The 25,151-nt window shown below is 42.1% G+C and overlaps 3 protein-coding genes, 1 long non-coding RNA gene and 1 pseudogene across 4 annotated transcripts; 1 reads left to right on the forward strand and 4 right to left on the reverse strand.

Annotated features, from left to right (window-relative positions):
* Window positions 1-51: 51 nt before the first annotated feature.
* On the reverse strand, window positions 52-1,843 carry LOC120421380 (BTB/POZ domain-containing adapter for CUL3-mediated RhoA degradation protein 3). Its single transcript, XM_039584576.2, has 2 exons — window positions 1,492-1,843; window positions 52-1,309 (listed from the first exon to the last, which is right to left on the reverse strand). Exons 1-2 carry the CDS (start codon window positions 1,658-1,660, stop codon window positions 588-590), a joined length of 891 nt encoding a protein of 296 aa, XP_039440510.1. The 5' UTR covers window positions 1,661-1,843; the 3' UTR covers window positions 52-587.
* Window positions 1,844-1,955: 112 nt separating this feature from the next.
* Window positions 1,956-8,927, forward strand: LOC120421381 (intraflagellar transport protein 20 homolog). Its single transcript, XM_039584577.2, has 3 exons — window positions 1,956-2,207; window positions 8,579-8,733; window positions 8,785-8,927. Exons 1-3 carry the CDS (start codon window positions 2,084-2,086, stop codon window positions 8,899-8,901), a joined length of 396 nt encoding a protein of 131 aa, XP_039440511.1. The 5' UTR covers window positions 1,956-2,083; the 3' UTR covers window positions 8,902-8,927.
* Window positions 8,928-9,287: 360 nt separating this feature from the next.
* LOC120421379 (probable protein phosphatase CG10417) lies at window positions 9,288-16,850 on the reverse strand. The gene is made up of 6 exons (XM_039584575.2): window positions 16,493-16,850; window positions 10,956-12,049; window positions 10,710-10,894; window positions 10,464-10,645; window positions 10,206-10,403; window positions 9,288-10,145 (listed from the first exon to the last, which is right to left on the reverse strand). Exons 1-6 carry the CDS (start codon window positions 16,601-16,603, stop codon window positions 9,846-9,848), a joined length of 2,070 nt encoding a protein of 689 aa, XP_039440509.1. The 5' UTR covers window positions 16,604-16,850; the 3' UTR covers window positions 9,288-9,845.
* A 2,034-nt stretch (window positions 16,851-18,884) lies between these two features.
* Window positions 18,885-19,455, reverse strand: LOC120421403 (uncharacterized). The gene is made up of 2 exons (XR_005605975.2): window positions 19,192-19,455; window positions 18,885-19,119 (listed from the first exon to the last, which is right to left on the reverse strand). It is a non-coding gene; the product is annotated as an uncharacterized LOC120421403 (long non-coding RNA).
* A 64-nt stretch (window positions 19,456-19,519) lies between these two features.
* On the reverse strand, window positions 19,520-21,652 carry LOC128093446 (uncharacterized; annotated as a pseudogene).
* Window positions 21,653-25,151: the final 3,499 nt, after the last annotated feature.

Consider the following 25,151-nt stretch of genomic DNA (forward strand, 5'->3'; position numbering starts at 1 on the left):
CTACACAATTTTTAATTGAATTTCTTTAGAAATGAAAACCGCATCAGAACCTTACGCTAAAATAGTATTTTTTTTTTATTGTTAATATATTGTTACCATTATTAGTTTTACACACAAACACAGACAGCGACTCTCCTCTCGTTCGTCACCAGCAACATACTTTTTGTTTTTTATTGAAATTCGTCCATTAGATATTATTAAATTTTATTTCTGAAAAGGACACGGAACCTTTGTTGGCATCCATGCATAAAAGAAGGGGACTTTTTTTAATTTACAGTTGAGTTTTAGGAATCTCACTTGAGGGATGGGAGTGACACTGCTAGGAAAGAGTTGTGTCACTCAGATTGGAACAGACAACGATATATTTTTGACGCGCTACGATTGATACTCAGTCAATCTGTTTAATGATTTTCATAGATAACATTTCCCCTGCAATTGTACCAAGAAGAAAAAAAAAACATTTCTGATTTTGTTCCCGCGCTCTCTCAAACGAACCATACACTCCGAACCGACGACGACGACGACGACGACGAGGCTCAGTTTCTCTTTGGCAACAACTTTTTCCGCAGGACGAGCTGGTTTGTGAATCATGTGGGATTGTTCTGCTTGTTGGAGCGCAGTCTTGCCAGGCCGGTCCGTTCCTCCTCCTCATCGCTGGTGTAGGAGGAAATGCCCCCGACGGCGCCACGCAGAGAAGTGGCCTGCATCAGCTCCTGGTCGGGGGCATTTTTATTTTCGTAAAGTAAAATATTGAGGGTTTCTTCGAAAATGCGAGCCTCGGGGAATTCTACCTTGGTGTGCTTTTTGTCGGTAGCGTAAACTATCGACGTGCAGCACACTTCCGCAGCTTTCTTGCCATTGCCGTAGAACGACCAGCAGCAGATCTCGCTGGAACCGATGACGTCCTTGATGAAGAACACGCGCCCGCTGAACCGCAACGAAAGCTTGTCGAAGAGTTCGATATTCTTGAGAAGATTGTCGTCGCTCGTGTTCGTGTAGCTGTACTTGTTGTTGTGACGGTTGATCAGCAGCTTCACCACCGGCTTCGTGGCCGTCGTTATCAAGTACTGTTCCTCCTTTTGCGAGGTAATCAGCGGAACGCGGCAGATCGGTTCCGACTGGGATTCACGCTCCTTTCGGAGTAGGATCTTCTCGCACGCCTCCACCAGCTCCTCGATGCAGTAATACTTGGACTCGGCAAGCAGCTCGGCAATTCCCTTGGTCGTCTCCGGCAGGGCCACACTTCCGTCCCGCAGAAAGTTGAGAATTGTGCCAAAGTGCGTCCCACAGCGATCGATCAGGATCCAGCCTGCAAAAGGAGGCGTTGTTATTGCCATCAATCGAAACTAACAAAGCTACAAAGCACTTTCTCCCACCATGATGAGGAGTCTGGTCAATGTTCTGCCGTTCACCCCACTCAAGGTGAGCGAAAGTGTCGAAACTCGCGTTATTGACTCCACATTTGGAGGCCAGCCCCAACTCAAAACTCACCTTCCGGATCGGTCAGCACTTCCATTCGGCCGGAAAACATGGCCCGCAGCATCGTGTCCTGCTTGCAGAGTGTCCCGATCGTGGTGTAATGCAGGGATCCTCCTACGTTCAGCTTTACATACTGCGACGGGCTGCCTTTGAGGGTTGTAGGTTTCTGTTCTCCCGACATCCTGGCCGATTCTTCGTGGTTCGCAATTTTGGTTTTGGTGGTTCCGCCTATAGCTAGCTGCCTACACTTGACTATCCGCGGATCAACGCGCGACGGACGTTCGTGGAATGGGCAGAGTTTACTAATTTTCACCTACTTTTTTCGTGCGTCCACTCATCACTGTGAAAATGACGAATCGACGACGACGACGGACGGGACGGATTGTGGGGTGTCAGAAAAACAAAAACAAAATGACAGATCCATGGAACTACAGTGAAGGCAGCAGCGACGTGGGCCCCCCTATGAAATGTGGCAATAAATTTTAGTAGCATTTTTCATACGGGGTTCGTTACCATGGCATGCTGATTGACCAAACTTTTAGTTTTTGACGAATTTAAATTATAAACAAGCAATCTCCGTCTAAAAAATTTAATCGTTCAGAAAATGAGCGAAGAATTTGGAAAATCCGGTCTCTACATTGACGATCTGTACACGCTACGGGTGATCGATCCAGAGGTGGCAAATGAAACTAACGACCTGAAGGATGAATGCGAGAAATTCACGGACAGTAAGAATGCTTTTTCATTTCCATGAACACGCAAGATTTTTATTCTCTCTAAATGTTAGATTATATTGATGTTAATTATTTTGATATTGATGAAGTTTAAAAACAAAGGTGTAGAATGTTGACCAACTGCAGAAACAACCACCGACAGATCTTGATGTCGTTGAGAAAGAGCTCAGAGCTGCTAGTGAGGAAGCTCTGAACATCGAATACCTCTGTAGCGATGTTGTTTCAGTTAGTCACATCGGCCCTGTTGATTGCATCTAGCTATGCTGTGAACTCCCTCTGGTTTGCTCCATTCATTGATGTCAGGTCCGTTTCGAGCTCCAAGGTTGCTAATGCCAGTAACATCATCGCGAATGTAAATATTGATGAAAATAGCAACGAAGGTAACATACTCCCTGGGCCTTGTAAAGTCAAGGGGCATGATTTGATCCTAGTGCATTAGTTAAAATTTGGGTATACATTCTTTTTTATAAGCACTATGGACACCACTTCATGCTACGAGAACTCGCTTTGCCGCAGCCCCAGGGCTTAAGCGTTGACCGATAAGCTGTCTTCGTGAACTAGGTAGTTCTCCGATAGTGAAAATATCACAATTGCACAAGACACCGCTGCTTCTGTGACTTTTTCACTATCACAATGTGGGATTTAGGTGGGACTTCAGGATAGTACAATTGATTTGTTTCTTAGCATTAGCATTAAAAATAAATCTGTATGCTTTCCAAATCTATTTGATGATAAATTTAGTTGCAATTGTTAAGTTAGAGTAATGCTGTCAATAAACTTTGATTGATGTAAAATACTAGGCATCCTTTTATGTCAAATTGTCCATAGAGTCTCGATCAATCAATAATGTAATGATATTGGACAAAATTCGTTGATCTGTTGAACTAACGGTTTTCGGATTATGGTTGTATTGACCATTGTTGCGAATCGAGGAACTACGGATCTTTTGACGTAAATGGTCATTTCTTTTTCAAATCGCTATTTCTATCCTATTTGTGTATCAGTTCACAATTTTTTTATAGTTTTTTGATAGAAGTAGTACTACAACAGTTAAAGGAACGTTTAGTTTTGAACATTAAGTTTAGAGGATTTTAGATTAAAATTTAGATTTTCAACCCAAAGTAGTTAGCAAAAGAATATTTGGACTTAAATTAATAATTGAATAAGTTGGACTTATGAATAACACACAACTGTGCATTTATTCTAGAGTCAGATCCATACAGCGTCAGTGTTTATTTGGTCGAAGTGTACTAATTCATTGGCAGATCTGATTCTAGTTGTAATGTACGACAAGACTACTGACGGACGTGACAGCACGAGGGCCCAGTTTAGAGGTTTCAACATCAACGATGTGCGGCTGGATCACCCTCCCAAAAAAAAAAAAAAAAAAAAAAAAAAAAAATACATCATAGGTTTCTTTTGTATAGATCTCCGATGAGTTACATTTTCTTATTCAATTAACTATTCAGTGTTAGACTTAGATTACCGTAAATGCTCAAGTCATCCAAGTTCTTACTACTCACACCAACACTAATTTTCTTTCACCTTCCCCCTCCCGATCCCCTATATCTTCCGGTGGTGTTCATTTTGTATGCAATACTAGTTCGGCCACTACCCTTTTTTCCACAAGAAACCGGACTTGGACTGACTTGAGGCCGCGTCCCCCACCTTGCTCCGTAAAACGAAACGAAAACGAAAACGAAATAGCAACGAAGGTAACATACCTGTCATACACGGTTTTGGACATATCAATTTCAATTTACAGAAGAGTAAACCCAGGAGTGGATAAAAAGCAATACAATGTGTAGCCGATTGTTATGTTTATACATGGCTTGCCGACTCCTTATATCAATTTGTAAAGTATGATGTTGTTGTTGTTGATTTTATTAGGGGAACTTTAACCCTGTGGGTCATTCGCTCCCGTGTAAAGTATGATGAATAAACACTTACTTATGTATGGCAACTTGCGTAAGGTATCGGTGTTGACGTACGAACCCCTGACTCCTGATTCGTTAAAGCGGAACATTAAATAAGCCGTTTATTCTGTCATTGATTTAGGGATCCGCTGTGATATTGACTTTGATTCTGTAAACTGCTTCGCATTATTCGATTTTTTTACATAGCCACACTTCAGTGTGCGGTTGGCTCCGTCAATACTAAGTTTAAGAGTGCGAACATGTTCGGGCGATCGAGAGGGTTTTGTAATACATGTTAAAAGTCCGGAAGAAATTTGGAAAACATTTATATGGCAAACATAATCATCTACATGAGCATTTATTGACGATCCAATATTTAAATGCTTTCCAATTAGGCTGGTACAAATATTTTTAAAAGTTTTTGTCACCCCCCCCCCCCCCTTCAAAATTGGCCCGAAAAATCAGGGGGCAAAAAAAATATTTTAAAATTAATTAACTTAAAAATTTCAATGAAAATTCAAGTGCAACCAGCTGAAATCAAATCAAAATACATTCTTCTGCGTTTAAAATCATTTTTAGCATGTTTGGGTTTATTAAAAAATCTTATGATTTTTTGAAAATTTTCGATGCAAAATCTTTTTTTTCGATACAATTTTTGTTTTTGTCAGATCTTAGATTTTTTGAAAACTAATGATTGCAAAACAACTGAACTAATGTAAAATGCATTTTAAAACACTTTTTTCATTTAAATGTGAAGACCATGGCTTGTTATTTAAATTTTTATATTTTTTTGCCCCCCCCCCCTTGACCTCGGCCAGGGCCGAGGGACAAAAACTTTTTTAAATATTTGCATCGGCCTTATGGACAACTTCGTTCCATCGGACTGCGGGCCCAAAAAAACAAATTATATTGCAAGTTTCTGCTCGAACCTAGGAGTCCGAAGGCTTGAATGGGGAGAGCACCCAAACCTCTTTCTACTCCAAGGAACCTTCCACCCCAGTGTTTGAACTGACGACCTTCGGATTGCGAGTCCAACCGCCGCCAGCGATTCCACCGGAGTAGGCTTGGTTTGGTGTGTTGTTTGTACTTATGGCATGGAGACGACTCCTATACCAGGAATGACTTAACGGCCTAACAACCAAGGCCGGGACCGACATTTTACTTCCTCATCCGATGGAAGGTTGGAGCAGATGGGAATCGAACCCAGAATCATCCGCTTACAAAGCGGACAGCGTAACCATTCGGCCACGGACTGCGGGCCAATCGTAGGGTATAAACCGCCTAGTTTTATATCTTTGTATTGATATTGAACGCTTGGTGGTGAGGCAGGATACACAGAATTCCTGCCTCACCACCAAATTTTTATTGAGGCTGTCATTTCTTTTGTTACATACTTTACTAAATTGTGGATCGACATCCATATTAGCAAAGATTTAAACCGAAATGAACTTTCAAGCCTTCGCGAGACGATGAAAATTTCAGCCTGAGCGAAAATGCAAAAAATGCTTTGCGGCTGAGGTAGGTAGGGGCAGGGGGGCAGAATGGCCCGCCTAAGTAAAATGCGCCAAAAACCATAGAAAAACATGAAAACTTATGAATTCAGTGTAATAGGCTTATGCTTTGGGATGTTCCCTTCAATGTTGTATACTTGGTTGATGAAATTTTTTAGCTTAAAACTATTTTTGAGCCACTTTAAAAAAAAAGTTTTTTCGACTTTTTTTCCAGGGTGCGGGGCAGAATGGGCCACCTTAGAAAACAAGCCATTTCGTCTAATACAACGTTGAAGGGAGATAAGAAATGACTTAAGGTACCTTTCTAACATAGTTTCCATGAAGTTAGACCACTTTAATAAAAATAGTCACTTACCAAAACAAACATTTTTGAAAATAGTGTTAATATGTTGAAAAAGGACACTATTTTTACAAATAATCATCAAAACATATAAAAAATCAACTAATGTTGCATTAAACGTTATTTGTGAAACTACCAGGAGTGAAATAATCAATTTAATCCAAATTTCATAACTTTTGATTGTTTTTATAAGGCAGGATAAGGGTGGTCCATTCTGCCCCCAAGTGGATTTTAATTTAACACTTCCACCACCAAGCCTCTAAATGATTTTAAGGTTCCGTTGTTGTTTGTATACCTTGGTAGTAACATCTAGTAACGTTATAAGCATTGAGCAAACTTTTTCAAACAATCCAACTTTTCAGAAAGCTTCGCATTCGCATTCGCATGGAGATGGTGATCTTAGCGGGTTGCAGACTGGATTTCGTCATGTAGGGGAAATCTACCCATTTTAATCCTAATAAGCGGTCGTGTTTGAATGATGCTGGATAATCTAGAGTCTCCCTTGAATTTTACTAAAACCAAGTACACCAACGAGTAGAGCAAGTTTTTGTGAACATTTCTGTTTATTTTCACTTTCACTAAAAGTTATTCTATTTCTTTACCAAGCATTTAACAAAAAAAAAAATTCCCAAGGGTATTCTAATCGAGGCGAATGCATTGGGCCACGCCCATTTTTCTAATATCGGCTTAGTTCTTTTTTCTTCCAACACTCTGTCGAGTGTTGCCATTTGCGCTGACAGTTCAAACGAACACTCACGAAAAGTGGCATTTATAGGGAAAGTTTCCTGGCATCGCTGGCTGTGCTGCTGGTGGTGTTGACGACCAGCCTTTGTTCTTTTTTGCCTTCGTCTCTCGCTCGGTTTTCTTCAGCCTTCGGTTGGAATGCAAAGTGAAAATTGAAACGTCAAACGACTTGGCGCGTTTGTTTTTTTGATGGCGCTTGCTAATTTATTACATTTTTCGGGATTATTCTTCAAGTGAGTGCCTTACTAATGATCAAAAGAACATGTTGCCGGTAGTTGGAAGCAATTTCATATCTTAAGCGCCGTGAAAAAGTAAGCGAAAGTGAAAAGGTAATTTTGGCGATATTCATTAAGCGTTTGAGGGATTCTCGTGTGTGTCACTGTGTGTGCCAACAAAATGATGAGAAGTGGTCTCGCAAAATACAAATTATGATCAAAAGTGCATTAAATGTAATCTTTTTGGCCAGTAAGTGACATACATTTGCGTGCTTACTCGAGGCGGTGCTGTTGCTGGTAAGTTTATAGCCAAAATAGTATTTTTGGAGCTTTAATCGAGCATCAAACTCTCCATATGACGAAGATAGGTGTTTGATTGGAAAGGGTAGATTTCCCCTATGTGTGATGATTGTCCAGCCCAGGTTGCATAGAAATTGATTAGAGGGAATTAAAACCAATTCTACCCGAACAGGACAGGCAGCACCATGAAAGCCATCCATTGCCGGCCGCTCCCATCTCCACCATTCACCGGGGCAGGAATAAGGATTAGGAGCACGGGAAGTGTTGATGCTGAACTTACTTAGAAAAAGGTAGCGAAACCGCAGGCTCTTTTTCCCAACCCTATTGTGGAACTCGATCAAACTGGCCGTTTGAGCAAATTTGATTGAATTTAAACAACAAAGTTGCGTAAGTGTCGCGTGGAGTTGGTAGTTGTGAAGGTTAAAGGTCTGGGATTCGCCCTAAGCTAGCGATACGACCAATGGCATAAATGATTTTGATGGATTAAATGTTAATCTCAAGGCAAGCAATCGGATGCTGCTGTCGAGAAAATACCTGTTTATTTAATTTTAAAATTTAAATTTTAATTGGATTGAAATTTTATTCTCAAGGCAAGCAATCGGATGCTGCTGTTGAGATAGTTCCCGTTTAAATTTCACTATTAATTGGATTTTAATGAATTTTGTTCTTATTCTCAATGCAAGGCATTGGATGCTGCTGTTGAGGCAACTGTATGTTATTATTTTTTGGATTTTATTGTCTAATGGGTCCTATTTTAGAATCCGAATTTGAAGTAATGCGTAAGAAAAAAAAAACATTTTTGTTCATGATTCTTTTACCGATTGTACAAACCTTCGGATAATCGTGGCTGTTTTAATGATGACTAGTCCAGGTATTTTCAATAGTGGTTCCAGCAGATAACAAAATTCAATTTAGGAACACTTCTGGTTTGAGATTTTTGAAAATTTAGTTTCGGTTGTGGCCACCGCAGAACCTGGGAACCGTTCAAGGTCGCAAAGTTACACCTTAAAACACTCCCTATCCAAAATTAAGAAGTTTGACGCGTCGCATGTTTATTACGGTTCCAGAAGTGACCAGTGGAGATCAGTGACAACGGTTTTGATGAGTCCTATGGTATTTATTGTTATTTTAGGAAATGGATTTGTAAGACGAGAAGTGTTGATGTTCCAGTTTTTAAGCGGACAAGGGAAATTCTCCACGGTATGCCTTACGATGTTTTTCTTGATCTGGTTTTGGGTAGCTAAAAGGTCCCCTAACAGTCGACAACAAACTTCTCCTGCCAGCTGACTTGTTGAAAATCCAATCTTTGTTTTTCTTCCGAAAAATTCGCTCCTTTCAGAACTTGGCGAGTTCCGCGGCATCATCGAGCGGTTCGCCGGCATCGTCGAGGGCTTCGCCGCCGAAGTGGACCAGGAAAAGATGCGCGCCGTCGGCGTGCAGAACCTGCTCAAGACGTTCTCGAAGCAGCGCGAGTCCGAGCAGCAGCAGATTCAGGTAGACTTTTCGTTGAACGTAATAGCAGAGTTTGATTGAGTTTTTTTACAGAGTGAAATAATCGAGAAAATGGTCGAGCTGGACAAGCTGAAGATCGAGTATCAGTATCTGCAGCGGATCGAGTCCGAGCAGCAGGAGGTTGTGGACAATTTCTACCAGAATCAGTAGGAGAATAAAGAGTTGGTTGAAATTTAGGGAGTTTTTCACTGTGATACGACACTTACTTAGAGAAAAAGTGCTCAAATTTGATCAAAAGACACTTTATTGCCCTCTATCAGCTACAAATTACTTGGGCTTTATGTGGGGAGGGTGAAATTTTTCAGATTTTTTTTTCGCAGTTGGTATGGTTTTATGTTTTTCTTTTTATGTTATTGCTACAGACACTTTTTTATTTTATGATTTCATGGGCGCAAGTTTGGTTTTGTTAATGTTTCTTGTTTTGTGTTTGATGGTTAAAGTAAGCAATATTTACATTCATTTCTGTATTTTCCTGTATAGTGTCTTTGCTCATCATCTATTAGTAATTACTAAGCATCAACGTGCTCAATTTATACTTTTTGTAAGGTGACACTATGTATCAAATGGAAACGAGTTTTGTCCTTTTTTCACATTAAACGACTATTGGTTATCAGATTTTACTTTGTTTTGTGGGTGTGTTTTGCTTTACTTTTGAATAACGATGCTTTATATAATTATTCAATAAATTTCGTGTAGCTTTTTTCACACGCTTCTCAATAGTCAATAGAGAGGGATTTTTTTACTGTTCTCTTGAGTTCTACTTTAAAAGCATGATCGCTTCTCTTCTGCTGCCAGCGTTAAAAACAAAGGTTCAAAATTTTACAACAACTCTCCCCCAAGAAATACTGACCATACGCAATGACGTAGTTAATTGTTTCTGAATGTGTTTGTTTGTTTGTTTGATTTTATGTACTACAATTACTTACTCCATAAAATGTGTAACGCGTTAGTCAAAAGAAAACTGAGTTTAAAACGAACTTCACGCACGCACGTGTCCGTTTGCTTGAAATCGCGGGGGTGATTCTGGGCCAACGTGTGTCGGATGATAAATTAGAAAAGAAAAATGATGATTCCACTTACTGCGAGCGATGAATTCACGTCGAAGACGACGCTGCCGCGTCCTCTTCCGACGCGGCAGGTTCGGCGATTGTGGCCACGGCCGCGGCCGCCTCCTTCTCGTCACTGGCGCCGCCGTTGGTGCTGGATTTGGCCTCCTCCGTTTTGACCTTCTTGCAGTCGCTCTCGGACGCGGTCGTTTCCGGCTCGGGCGAGGCCGCACGCTTCCGGGACGCTCCCCCCGTCAGACTCGACTGGAACTTGACGATGATGGCGGTCATGTTGTCGCAGCCGGTGCCGTCACCCTTGGTGTGCGGCGCCAAGCAGTAGTCGAACATCTGGAAGGGTGTCATTAGTTAAATTTGATCGAGAAATGCCTCCACAAATTGCGATCGTACCTCTTCGCAGATTTCCGACAGTTTTTTCGTCGGATCCGCGATTCTCTCCTGGACAAACTCCACCACGTCGTCGCTGGTCATAAAGTTCCAGATGCCGTCGCAGGCCAACACCATGAACTCGTCCTCCGGTCCGATCGTGATCTTCTTGATGTCGGGCAGCGCCGAGATCATCTGCTCCTCCGGGGGCAGCTTCTTGTTCTGAAAAGGCAAAACATTTATGAAATCCAACAACAAGACAATCGCCTCAACCGAACGCACCATTTTGTAGCCGTGATCGCCGATCGCACGCGACAGGTTCAAACCCCCGTTGACGCGCCCGTCCAGCGTGACCCGACCGCCCGCCTTCTGTATCCGGTCGAACTCTATCTGATCCTCCGGCTTGTGGTCGAAGCTCATCTCCAGGGCCTTTCCATTGCGGCAGACGACGCAGCGCGAGTCACCTGTAGAAGAAGTACAACATTTTTGAACACCTCAACCAACGCCCCGCCTAATCGCACATCTTACCCGCATTGGCCACGTAGAGGTCCTTCTCGTGCAGCAGTGCCACAACCGCCGTGCAGCCGCTGTCCTTGCCGGGCTCGTCCGTGATGTTGTTCATGAACGCTTCGTCCTCTTCGTTCATGTAGTCTTCCTCGTCGTAGTCCCCTTCGCCCTCGTCTTCGTCCTCTTCCTCTTCGCTGCCCTCCTCGCTGCAAAAAATGTGGCAAATAAGTCCGCGTCCGTGAAACGCAACAATCTAGCTTAACTCACCAGTACGGATCCTCCTCGCCGTCCTCGGTGCTCGACGTTTCGTTGGCGTCCGCGACCGGCGGGAACTCTTCGTCGGTTTCGGTGTCGTCATCGTCCGAGTCGTCCACCGGGGTGGCGAGCGCAGCGCCGTTCTTTGCCTTGCGTCCCTTCGGGGTGGTGGCGGCAGCGGCGGATGAAGATCCGGCCGACGAGCTGTCTACGGCGCTACCGGAAGCGGAGCTGCCTCCGGCGGCGGAATTGCTCGATCCGACGCCATTTTCCTGGGCTGCCGAAGCCGAAGACGATGACGAAGAGACGGCCTTCGATTCGGCCGCATCGCCGTTCACGACCGGCTTCGAGTCCTTGCTGTCGTCTTCACCCGCCTTGGACGAACTGTCCGGGGCGCACTCCTGCTTCGTGACCTTCCCGGCGGTGTCGCTGATTTCATCGCTCTGGTCGGCGGCCTTCTTCTCGTCCGAAGCCGTGGACGATTCTGGCACCTCCGAAGACTCGCTGGTTTTAGTGCTGGAGCTGCTGACGGTGGAGTCGGCCGCGTCCGGCGTGGACTCATTTTTGCTGCTGGAAGCGTCCGCTTCCGCTGAAGACGAGCCAGCGGCGTTGCTCGAGCTCGGCCCGGCGGCAGCTTCTTCCGCCGGATCGGACGTCAAATCTTTTCGTTTGCCCTTCAAAAACGGCGACACCGGCTTCGAGCTGTTGCCTTCCTTGAGTTTGCTGATGGCTGGGTTTTTCTTGTCCTTCTTGTACATCTGCAGAACTTCGTTCAACGGCATGCAGGCTTCCTTGCACAGGTCGTCCACGTTGTCGTCCTCGTCCTCCTCTTCGTCCTCCTCTATTGCTTCGTCTTCTCCGTTGCTTTTGTCGGAGAGTTTCTTCAGCTCCTCGATGACCTTATCGCTCAGCAGGGTCGCATCAAACCCGATGAAGGCATCCTTGAGCGCCTGCTCAAAGTCCTTTGCCTTGTACGCGGAGAGCTTCTTCAGGAACGTGGGCAGATGAATGCTGCAGTACTGGGCCACCTCCGATCCGCCGTGTCCATCGTACACAGCGAAAAAGGATGTATTGGTGTCGAAAGTTAAGATACAGTTGTGGGCATCCTGGAGTGACAATAGTTTAAAAAGTTTACTTTTCATTTTTGTTTAATTTTATTTAACAGTTTATTGTTTATTGTTTATTCGTCAAGCTTATGTAGACTACTTACAATTTTCTTACATACTAGATATTATTTCTATTGTACAGATTTTTTCGTAGTTCCGGTTTAGACATGTCGAAGTGTATGTACTGTGAATTTTCATTATAAAAGCGCATCATTTGATTTAATGGCGAATTTTTTAAATAATTTGTCGTGTATGCAGTTATTCTAAAAAGTTGTGAATGTCTAAGAGTACGGCTTGGTTCATGAATACTATTGCGTATTACTGAAAATAATGCTGCTGACTGTATGCGTTGAGAAATAATGTCGTTGATGAAAGAGAGCATGGCAAATTTACGACGTTCTTGTAATGATTGTATGTTTATGAGCATGCAGCGTGCTTCATACGATGGGAGAGGAAATGCAGTCCAGTTAAGTTTACGTAGTGCGTACAGTAAGAATTGTTTTTGGACAGATTCAATACGTGCTTGGTGTACGGCATAGTATGGATTCCAGACGATACTACAGTATTCCAAGAGTGGCCTGACATACGTTATATAGAGTAATTTAATAGTATACGGGTCCTGGAAGTTGAATGCAAAGCGCTTTATAAAGCCTAATGTACTTTTTGCCTTGTTTATTATTGTGTTATAGTGTTCTACAAAAGTTAGTTGTGAGTCTAGGATGACACCTAGATCACGTACTACTTTGCATTTTTCTACTGGTTGGTTTCCTAATAATACTGTTATGTTTGGTGTTTCATGTTTTCTGCTGAAGGCAATGGAATTACATTTCTTTACATTCAATTGGAGTAGGCTTTTACTACACCATGTGTAGAAAAGATTAATTTCGTTTTGGAATACATGACTGTCATTGGCATTTCCTATTTCCATATACAATTTCATGTCGTCTGCATATACAAGTACGTTAATTTTTTTAAGAATGAAGGAAATGTCGTTTACATACAAGATGAAAAGAAGAGGTCCTAGATGGGATCCTTGCGGAACCCCAGAGGTGACGTGAATTGATTCCGATAGTACATTTTGGAAGCGAACAATTTGTTCGCGCTTAGTCAAATATGACTTAAGCCATTCCAAAAGATTCGGTTGAATTCCAATTTTCTGCAGTTTGAAGATTAATAATGGTATGTCGATTCTGTCAAATGCCTTACTAAAGTCTGTGTAAATTGCTTCTACGAAATTGCGATTATGCATTGCATTCAGTGTAAAATTTACAAATTCTAAAAGGTTGGTGCTAGTAGAGCGGCCTTTAAAAAAGCCGTTCTGTTTACATGTAATGCGGTTTTTTACTTGCTGAAAGATTTTTTCATTTATAATAGATTCGAAAAGTTTTGGAATGCAAGACAAAAGGGCAATTCCGCGATAATTACGTATGTCTGATTTTGGGCCTGACTTGAAAATAGGCACCAAAAAAGACTTTTTCCATGTTTGTGGGAATTTTCCAGTATTTATTGACATGTTGAAAAGATGATGCCGACTGCAGACTGTTCAGTTAGGCGTACTATGGGCGGCTTCATTGGGTCCAGACAGAACATACTGTCTGTTACTTCAGGAGTTTGTGATGACGTTTTTGCTGGCTGCGGCGTGGTGGCGTTTAGAGGTGGGACGATTGGCGTTTTTTCCTTCCGGTAGGGGTTGATGGTTTCCCCTTTTCGGAAGATGATGAAGTTTGAATTCGATGTAGTTGGAGGTTGGCCAGAAAATTCGACCCTTGCCTGGTCTAGAAGTTCCTTGTCGGACAATTTGGTTGACGAATGAGTAAAAAAGTTGCTGCTACTTGCGTTGTCCTGGTCGAATTGATTGTCCTTTAAGTTAAAATGTGGCGTACTTGGGTTTCGGCCTGCGTCAGAGTTGCAGTTGGTCTGGTGCTGTTGCCGACGAAGATGTTGATGTGATTGTTGTTGCTGCAAGTGTTGCTGTTGCCGGCGTTGCTGATGGTGTTGTTGTGATTGTTGTTGTTGCTGGTGCTGAATTTGTTGACGATGTTTTCGGTTGCGGCGACGTGCTTTTTCGGCTTCCTTTTCCTGAAGACGGCGAGTCCGCTGCCTGGCGTCGAAGTCGGTCCAGTCTGGCTTCCAAATTTTTTTGCTGCCGATAAGTCGCCAGCCAGATTCGATTTCCAGTACGGTTTGTTCGTTTAATTCTTCTGCCAGTGATTTTTGCCGGACTTCAATTTCATTGTCTTGCAGTTTATTGATGGATGAAGTGAGGGCCCTCACTTCATCGTGGACTGCTAAAATTATGTCCGAGGGGCATTTTTCTGCTGAGGCAATTGTTTTAATTATGTCATCCCGGTGGGATGACGTAATTTCCTGGATACGGCAGAATGATTCAGCGAGTTTTTGATTCTGGTCCGAGGTGGTGTCTTCAAATGCTTTTCTGACTTCGTTTAAGGGGAAGTCCATTGCCGGTGCCTGTGTTAATACTGCCGAAAGTATTCGACTTGCGATTTCTGCAGATTTCTTAATTTCTTCCTGCAGGCCTATGATTTTATAATGCAGTTCATTAAGGGCTTCTTGGTTTGTCTTGTCATTGGTCTTGATGTGAGTCAAGATCATATGACTGCCTTCTAAATGATGCTGCATTATTTTTCTAATGTCGATTTCCATATGTAGGTTATTTCGACAAAGGCTGCATATAGGAAGTACATGTAGTTGCAAGTCGTCTTCGGAGCCACGCTTGACCCCGATACAGGCTGCGTGAAATTTTCGATTACAAATGCCCGAACAGTTCCAGAGGTATTGTTGGTCGAAGGGTGAAGAGCACGTCGGCACATAGCACTGCATTTTGCTTACGTTTGTTAATAAGTGCACACGCGACGCGCGACAAAAAAATAAATATGTTTACGTTTACGTTTGTGGACTGGGTCAGTGAAGGTAAATAAAAATAAGGTGTAGAGCGAATTAAAAAACGCGTCCGTCCGGTAAAAAGACTCAACTGCAACTCCAGAATATTACATTTGCAATTCAGAGATTTAGAGAACCTTTAACTAAAACCCTAAATCTATGTTTGGCTTGAAACTAATATCACAGTTGTTGACAGAGGAGTGCTTCGATGGGCGAATTTGTTGACATCCCACAGGAAGTCCTGAAGGTTCTGCTTGCCCTTTCGGTGTCGACTTCGGCCAGCTTGTGTAGACCGTCGGTCGGGTACAACGGGTTCAGGTTGTGCACCATCTAGAGTAGCTTGACCTGAAATCGTTTTCGGTGTGATTTAGCACAAATGCCACAAACCGCGGAAACTTTGGTCAACGTTGGCCGAATAATGCACTTGCCCACCAGTGACTTGTTCTTTATGTTCAGCTTCGACCGCCGATTCAGAAGGACCGATCCACCTCTTCGACGGTGAATTTTACGTGCTTGTCGTACTTCAGCTTCGTGTCATGCACCACTCCCAGGTCTTCGACCTTATCGTCTAACGTCGCAGGCTGGCCGTTGACGCTGATCATTTCATTTCTTTTATTTCGTTGTTTAAGCATTACTTGTGTGAAGTTACTATCCTAAGCTGAGATTTGGACTACCTTTCAACAGCTGAATAATCTAGACTCGAGGTTGTTCCGTGCTGCTTGAAGGTGGGTGACGACGATCTTCAGGTCCGGTGCCAAGTATGCAGTACCGTCCGCAAAGAATGACGCGTACGACATTCCTTCAATCATCGGCAAGTCGGAGGTGAGGATGTTGTAGAGAGTCGGGCTCAGCACTGATTCCTGGAGTTTAAAACTCGTTCAATAAAATCAACGGTAAATTATTGTGCAATGATTTGAGATTCAACTACAGCTGGATCGGGTTTAATCTGCTTTCAATCATTGAGTTTTCATCATCTTGAAATTTCATAATGTGATCATAAGAAGAACAGCTACACTGTTGTCGAAGCTTGACGAGCTACGATGCTATAGAAATTACTTGTTTTTTTTTTTTTTATGCGTTGACCTTTGTCTCAAATACCTATTCGAAGCTGATGTGCTTTCGGATTGACGATGTTACGAAGTGGCATTAATTTAAAGTGGATTAAAACAAATTTACATAAACTAAAAACGCTGAAAAACTGTGTTTTCTATCCGAGCAAATTTCAAATTAACAACAGGAAAACTAAAAAAATATGCAAATGAGACCGCCTTTGCTGACAAACAAACTTTGCGCGGGCAACCTTACGAGTCTAAAATAAACCATCATCCAACACCACACCGCACTCTTCTTTCCCGCACATTCTTCGTTCTTCCTCCACCCCTTGTCAGTCTTCTTGCTGCGATGAGGTGAGAAGAAAAACTCGAGAGAATCAAGATGCCGGAACGCGACCGACCATGCCGGGAAGCAGCACTCCCTTCCCACCAATTCCCCCACACTCAACCTTTGCAGAAAACCCCAAAAAATAATCTCTACCCCCCTCACCTCCTGGCTAATTCTCCAGCCCTGCATCGAGCTGGAACCGGACGCGAGAAAATTGTTGGCCTCGTCCGACGAGTTCTTCGTCGTGAGCGGTTCCGATAAGTAGGCGCCCATTTTTGTGGCTCAGCAGCAGCAGCAGGCTGCGAATTTTGGCAAATTTTCCGATCGCAAATTTCACGCGTGGGGCCACCGTTTCGGGGTTGCACTCGACACTCCACTTCACACTGGTTACTTCCGGAATGCGGCGCACAGGAGATTAATCCGTTTCGGAAGCTATCCGGCGCGCGGACACGATTACGACCCGGCAAAGATGCGATTTTTCGCGATACTCCACGGCGACTTTCGGGCGGCAATGAAAAATAAGAAAAAAGTCGAGCGTAACATTGGGAAAGGGTCCATGTTAAATGGATGAGGCTTGGAGGGAAAGCTTTTTTTTGCAGCTGCACAATTTAATTTTCACGAAATGCAATTTCTTACCACTGGATTTGCAAAATTTGGCTGTTTCCAACATAAATTCATTTGAACTCTTAGAAATATGTGTGATTTAGCGATTTTTAATGCCAACAAATGTAAGCCATTTTACAATGTTGTAATAGTAGCGCTCTTAACAAGCCCTCTAGCGGCAATTTCAAAAAGTTTGTTTGTAAAAACGCGGGCATTTGACACTGACGTTTCATCTCGGAAGTAACATTTGAAATCTCGATTAAATTTTCAAAAGGCCCTATCTGCATAGGAAACCCATGAGGGATAGGTTGTTTTGAAAATTTAATCTAGAAATGATCAAAATTCAACTTAATCCCAGTCACGGCGTTTTAGCAGGACTCAAACAGTGTTCTAACAGAGGTGGGTAAATATTTTTACAGCATTCTAGCAGAAATGTCCCACCGTTCTAGCAGGACTTACACTGAAAATACGCCACACGTTTTATTCATGTGCCCAAACACTTGAATGATTGAATAAAGCCACATCATAGATTTAATTGGTTTTTGTTTCAACATCAATCCAAACCACTATCAAATGCAAGTGTTTGGGCGATTGACTGTTTGGTATTTTTTGAAATGTTATTGTCATTCAGGTGGCTCAAGCTTTTCAAGTGTTTTGCTCATGAATTTGCCCCACTGCCTTGAACTATTCAAAGTGATGAGGAAAATATTTGAAATTGAGCTTAAGATCTACCCAAAACAGGCACTATTCGAAGTCAACGTGATTTTCCACTTGAATTTAATATGTTTCACTGATTGATTTTAGCGCTACTTTTATCGAAGGCTAGAAGCTAGGCTAAAACCAGTAGCACAAAAAACTCTCCCGTTTTCAATTGGGTACTAAAACCCTGTGTCAATTTTTGTGTACAACGGTAAAAAACACGATTAAAAACCATTTCTGATCACTTTTTTTCATTTTAATGCAATTTTTTTTTTGACAGGACAACATTTTTTCGATGGATCAACTATGGTCCCCTTGGAACGAGCTGTCAAGTAGGAGCTTTTCTGTCAAGAAGGACCGCGAGGATGATTTTTCAAAATAGATTTAAAAATCCATTTTAAATTCTTTGTGGTCGTACAAAGGGTCATTGTACTCAGAAAAATAAGCTTTATCGCTGTAAACAATAATATCAGCAATCTAAGCTTCATTTTAGGACCCAATTGGCCGGTCGCGCAGTGGTAGCGCGCACGACTAGCAAGCGAGAATATGTAAAAAAAACGAAAACATTTTGTTGATTTGAAAAAGTTTTTTGTTGAATCATCGCTATACGTCAAAGCAACTTTTTCAAAACAACAAAAGATTTTTGTGGAATTGAGAAAATCAAGGTTAGTTTCAACGCAAAATCGGCGTTGATTATATTCAACAAAGAAATTGTTGATTCAAACCTCGTACAGGCTGATTCTACAAAACATTTTTCTGCGTGTATTCAGCTTGTACGTACACACAAAGAAAAAATACTCTAAATTTAAAAAGATCGTTCGTTGGATTAAAAGTTCGCGTTGGTGAATATTCGTAGAAAGTTCAAACTTTTCAATTTAAAAGTTGTAAAGTTTTTGAAACTACCATGCATTTATGGAACAAAACCGTTGTATCGGTAAAAGTGTTTCACGCAGAAAAAAGAATTATCAATTCGATAAGTTTCTGCCATCATTTCGATAAATTAAATTATCGGTTGGCAACCAATAATTTATTTTATCGAATTTGATAATTTTTCTTATCAATTTGATAAACAATGTGCATCAATTTGACAAAATATATTATCGCTTTATAAAGGTCAATTGAGAAACGTCAAAAGCAAAATTTATCATTTTGATAAACAAGTTTATAGAAAAGATAAAGTATTTTATCAAATTGAAAATGTTATTTATCTTCCTTCCACTGCTCCTTCTTCGTAATAAAACCAAACAAAATATATGCTGCTTTAAAAACTTTATTTTGTTACAAAAATGTAATACCATAAGAAGATAATCCTACTCGGTGAATGGTCCATCGGTTGCTGCCGTTTGTGACAGAGGTTTGGACTCTCCATCGGGTTGAAACTCCGCCTTGGAGGAATTTTTCGATACCGGGTGCGTTGTGTTGACGTCGAAAAGCGGCTTGACGCTGTCCAGATTTCTGGTAGATTTTTTGGTTCAGGAAACACGCAACTGAAAAGAAGCAGGTTTAGAAATCTAACTTTACACACCTTTACACACAGTTGGACTCGACCGGCAGACGACCTTTTTTGTAAGCTGGCCAAATCCTCCGGGTACAGCATCTTTAAAGAAACTTGTTCGTTTCCTCACTCATTTTGGTTTGTTTGTTTATGTTTCGAATGACAGGCAAAAACGTGCATGCGGAAAAAATCTAGCAATAATGTTATTTATCAAAATGATAAAGAAAGTTGTCGTTTCGATACTAAAAGTTTATCAAAACGATAATTCAACGTTATCAGAACAATAATCAAAAGTTATTGAAGTTGATAATGATATTTATCAATTTGATAAGGCAGTATTTATCTGCGTGTTTACTTTTAATTTGAAAAGAAACCTTTTATAGCAAGAATAAACAACATTTAATACTACAGTGATAGTTTCAGAAAAATGGGCTTGATTCTAGGCTTGATTTTATGTTTATTTTTAAAAGTTTTAAACAGTATGTTAAAAAAAGACATTTTGTTATTGTATTTAACGCTTCTGGCCAAAATCCGAGTCCAAGCTGTACCGATTCTTATGGTACGCCACCGATCACTCCCGAAGACCCCAAGCTGGACAGTTCCGGATGGTCGTTTCGACGCGCGACAGCAAAGTAGAGAACAGGATGGTCACGTTGCCGGCCTTCATCAGGACAGGTTTGGAGAAGTTGACTGTATATTCGGCAAGGGTGATCGACGTTTCCCGGCTGGAAAGTGAAGTGCCTGAACGGGGAGTTCCAGATTCTGGAAGCGCATTTGGAACATTGGGTTGATGAGGCCCTCGGAACGGAATTCGATTTCGAGCACTTCATCCTCCTTCGAGAATGACACAGATTTTTTCGGCACGCTGTCCAGGTTCATTCGGCTGGAGCTGCGCCGTTGCGAGATGAGCATTTGTGGGCGGTTAGTTGCTAAAAGAGATGGAAGTTAGTGAAGTTGGCAAGCCACTGCACACATTATCATTACTCACAGGTGTTGTAAACCGCCGGCACCGAGTGCAACATCCGCTCTGGCCACCTCCGATTACCCCGCTTCTCGTCGTCCTCCTCTTCATCGGCTCCTTCTCCTTACCGTGAAAATCACCTGTCTTGTACTTGTCCAAAACCCGGATGTTTATCTTCTTCAACGCAATCCCGTTGTTCACGCAACGCTTCGGCAGCACCATCTCCTCGATGATCTCGTTCCAGTCTTCGCGGGAATTGACCTTCAATCACCAATTCTGGGCCACCACCACCGAATAAAACCGGTGCGAATCCATATTCCAGTAACAACATTTCAAAAGGGCGAAACCTACGATCCTGCCGTTTCGGGAAAATCAACATTCAAAATTTTGCAATTTCGATCAATTCCTATTTCCACAAAAAAGCATGAAAACCATCCATTTTGTCAAAACGTAATAGAAAATAGCAATAATTTCATCATAGAGAGCAATTTGAAATTAATTAAGGTGTTTTTGCTATTAAAAATTGAGAAAAAGAAATTACGCCTTTTTGAAGAGCGTGCCTACATTTTCGCCCCACCGTATTCGCCACCCACTCAACCAAAACAACGGATTAGCCCGTCAGGTTACGCCACAAAGCAGAAGTAAACAACAGATTCGCCCTTTTGTTTTTTGTTCATTTTTCGGGTTTTTAAAAGAAAAAAGTGGTGAAACAACTATTTTATCATTGTGAAACATTAAAGTCAGTGATAATACAGTGATATTTGCAACCTCAGTGATAAAAAATTGGTCTAGAAAGCCTTCAGAAGGAGTCCGATTCAGGCCAAGAATCGTTGAGCCAGGATACACCGTAAGTAGCAAGTTGGTTTGACGATGTGGTCTATATTGAAGTGACGTTCCTTGGGGTGTCCCCCCCGCTGGAAGTGGGAGACATGGCACCTGACGACTAGGCCACCCCGCGACGCCATCCTGCCTTCTCAATCTTTGCATAGCTTCAATGGTTACGGAGGCGATGATTTTGTACGGCATTCCTCCTAAACTAACTTTTTGTCCTGCAACTGCTCGACCCAGAATCCCCGGATGTTCCAAGAACCGGTAAATTATGGACCTTCATATCTAGATTGTGAAACCAGACCAGATCCGATACTACAATAATTGAAATTAATAAGTTATGTATTTAGGATCATACAAATCTGTGTTTGTTGTAGAATTGTGTTCAGAGACATCAGAAACATACATTTTGATTCATTTTGAGGATTATCAGGTTAAAATTCACTAAATTATAATGAAAATTTAGTGTTTCTAAATATACGTCGGAACTTGCAGAAAACACTACATTCGCCCCTCGTGATTGGGTGAAAACACAAGGGCGAAAACTCAATTTTGTTTGTTTTGATTGATGTCGTTGATTAGCCCTTTTGTTTTTTGCTTGTAAAACTACGTATTTTCGGAATTTTGAGATGATGGAGGGTGTTTTAGAATCAGTTTTGTTCGCTTTATATGATTCTGACAAAAACTCAGTTTGTTTACATCTGAGGGATTCGCCCTTTTGAAAAGTTGTTACTGATTCCAACCTCCCATCCTACAAAAAACAAACAAAATCAATCACAAACCCCACAAAAACACCCAAGCTTCCTTCTTACCCATTCCGGTCGTGGAACAGCTGCAGTTCCTGCAGGAAGCTCGCCTTGTCCTTATTGAGCACTTGACCTCATCCCGTACCCGCACCACCCTCCTTCGAAGGCGTTCCGCTGCTGCTGTTTGGCTCACGAAGGTTTCCGCGTCCGATTCCTGGCTGCTGCCACGGTCGGCTTTGCTTTGCGTCCTTGAATCACCAGCACCACCAGACCCACCAAAGTGTTTGTTTACATTTGGAACTTAGTCGTACACGGTTACACGAGAACGTCAAAATGAAATAAATTTTACAGTCGTATTAAAAGTTAAGACTTTTAAATCAGTTAGTAAGGAGATTTTCAAAAACTTTACCAGTAAAAGTTTTCAATTAAAAAAAAAAAAACTTTCCCTCAAGCTAATTATAGCAACTTTTTAAATCAAAAATAAGTTACTTTTGTCATTACGGTAATATTTTTTTGTGTGTACTATTATTTTTCAACATCATTTAAAATTCAAGTGTTTGGCTATTGACATTATTTCATGGCCAATCACCAAAATTTCAAGTGTTTTGCGATCGATATTTGAGTGCTCTTTACAGCAGGGCCAGATCATGTGCGAAACACTTCGATGCGCTGTTGGAGTTTTGCTCATATATGGATTTATGTCACGATTTATGTACATATATACGTATACGAGATTGCCCGAGAGAGTACTCAAAATGGGGCATCCAGCCTAGCATCCAGCCCAAATTTCAGCCCATTTGGTTGAAAACTGGCTTGCCGGTAGCAGGATCAAGTTTAAATGGGAATTAACCCGTAAAACTTGGACAATTGGATTTTTGCATATGGTTGGGTTCAAGAGGACGGCTTGGGCAACAATTCCTCTGAAGGGTGCAAGACGATCCGATGCCTCTGGTTTTGCCTAAAAGCAGATTCATTCCGGCGTCGCCGAAATTCCGATGGTCCAATCAAAATGTATCTAGGAAAAAATCAAAGCACACTAAGAAGGCTGCCTCGATCGGTGGACGCCACATTTCAATTAGCCACCACGCGGCAGAAGGGTTTATCCGACGACACGACAAGACACTCGGTGCAAAAATCTGAGTGAAAAGTGATCCCACCGTGAATCCCGTGAAATCACCGTGATTGACTAAAGTCACGGTAAATTGAGAGACCCCTCGGATTTCGCTCAAATTAAAATTAACTCGCAACACTGTTGAATGTAAATATTTACATTGATCAAAATCTGTCACTATCACATTTTCGGAATTTGACAGGTTCAGATTTATTTACGCCGGAATTTGGACTAATTGCGGAAATTGTTCCGTCCTTCTGGGCAATGGCCAGTACCCTGGCCAAGACGAGAAGACGCCCAACAACAGCAACAATTTGGCCTGCGAGGAGGAGATCTTTGGAAAAGCCGGATTTGGATTTCCTTTGCCGCAAACGAGCCTGTTTCGGTGGATAGCGTGATCCGATCGCTGATGAAACGCGAGGTGGAACCGAGTGAGGAAACTGGACGATCCTATCTGGATTTGGCATGACATGGCGCCATGTGATTATTAGCGGAAACGACAACGGAGTGTTTGAGATCGTAGAACTCAAGAAAGATTCCGACGCCGAAAAGATAGTTCCAAGTTCGATCCGGAAACTTCGCTACTCGAAGCCAAGCGAGTCAAAAATGATCCGTGCGCCATCCTCAACCCATCTCAGCTGATCCAGTGTGACCTGCGCAACTGGAGATGACCACCCACGCCAAGTTTGACGACGGAATGATACAGCTGGAAGTACCCGCCCTCCAACCGGACAGTAATTTCGTTCTATGGATCACCGGCCGGGCCATGGAGCTCGTCGACGAACACAGGTTTCGTCTGTTTGGTCGGGGAGTGGAGGAACCAAGATGCAACTGCTGTTGGCATAATTAGTGTCGATTTCAGGTGGGCCGGATGTCGTCCCGGTTTGGTGGGACTGCGGCTGAACATGTGCATCTTCCGCTGCTTCTTAACAGCCGGCGTGGAGTGGAGTTCCTCCGCTGGAAATTACTCAGGGTTTGCCTCAGAAAGCTGCTTAGCGATTCCGTAACCTCAGTTCCAGCCATTTGATGAAGGTCAGGTTTGGGAATGGGAGGCGGTCCAAGCCGTCAGAAGGAGATTGAGGCTCATGGTACGCTACCGTACCCGGCGGTTCCAGAGAGAGGCACTAATGCCGGGAACCGGGTTTCTGCAGAAGGGAGCCGAAGTGGTGGAGTGCGTGGAATCTGGCGATTGTATGACGCATCTGAGTAGGATTAAGAGCGAGTTTTTCACCAATGTGTAACAGGTCGTATCAAGGTGCTCCGATTTGGATGAAACTTTCAGCGTTTGTTTGTCTATACATGAGATGAACTCATGCCAAATATGAGCCCTCTACGACAAAGGGAAGTGGGGTAAAACGGGCATTGAAATTTGAGGTCAAAAAAACCTAAAAAATCATGAAATTGCTCGCATTTCCGTAAAACATCATCAATTCCAACTCTCTTAGATGCATTCGAAAGGTCTTTTGAAGCCCTTTAAAATGTGCTATAGACATCCAGAATTGGTTTGACTTTTTCTCTTAGCTTTTGCAAATTACTGTCAAAAATTGATTTTTTTAAAACCTTAATATCTTTTTGCAACAGCCTCCAACACCCATACTCCCATAGGTCAAAAGATTGGTAATTTCATGGACTATAAGCCTATGGTATTAACTTTTTGGCCAATCGCAGTTTTTCTCATAGTTTTTCAATTTTCCTAGAACAAACATTTTACAACGTTAGTTTTTGCCCTGTAGGCCAAGAAGACGGCACTTTTTGGTCTCAATTTTGTCATATTCGGAATCCTCGGACAATTTCACGTAAATTAGAAGTGATGGAGTTGTAAATTTGATTGGAAAAATTGCCATTTAGAATGAATTAAAATATTTTTTAACAATTTGTTGGATTAGGGGTAAAACAGGTATTCGCCTACTTGATACAGCATTTGACGTATTGAACACAGGGTGAATAAGAACTATTTCTTTGTTTTCAAAAATGTTTTATTTAATTATTTTTTAAATCAAAATCACAACTCCAATACCTCTTACTTACGTGAAATTGTCCGAGGATTCCGAATATGACAAAATTGAGACCAAAAAGTGCCGCCATGGAAGCCTACAGGGCAAAAACTAACGTTGTAAAATGTTTGTTTTTAGAAAAATCGAAAAACTATGAGAAAAACTGCGATTGGCCAAAAAGTTAATACCGTAGGTTTATAGTCCATGAAATTACCAATCTTTTGACCTATGGGAGTATGGGTGTTGGAGGCTGTTGCAAAAAGATATAAGGGTTTTAAAAAAATCCATTTTTGACAGTAATTTGCAAAAGTTAAGAGAAAAAGTCAAACCAATCCTGGATGTCTATAGCTCATTTTAAAGGGCTTCAAAAGACCTTTCGAATGC

This window comes from Culex pipiens, chromosome 3 (genome assembly GCF_016801865.2).
Source record: "Culex pipiens pallens isolate TS chromosome 3, TS_CPP_V2, whole genome shotgun sequence".
Lineage (NCBI taxonomy): Eukaryota > Metazoa > Arthropoda > Insecta > Diptera > Culicidae > Culex > Culex pipiens.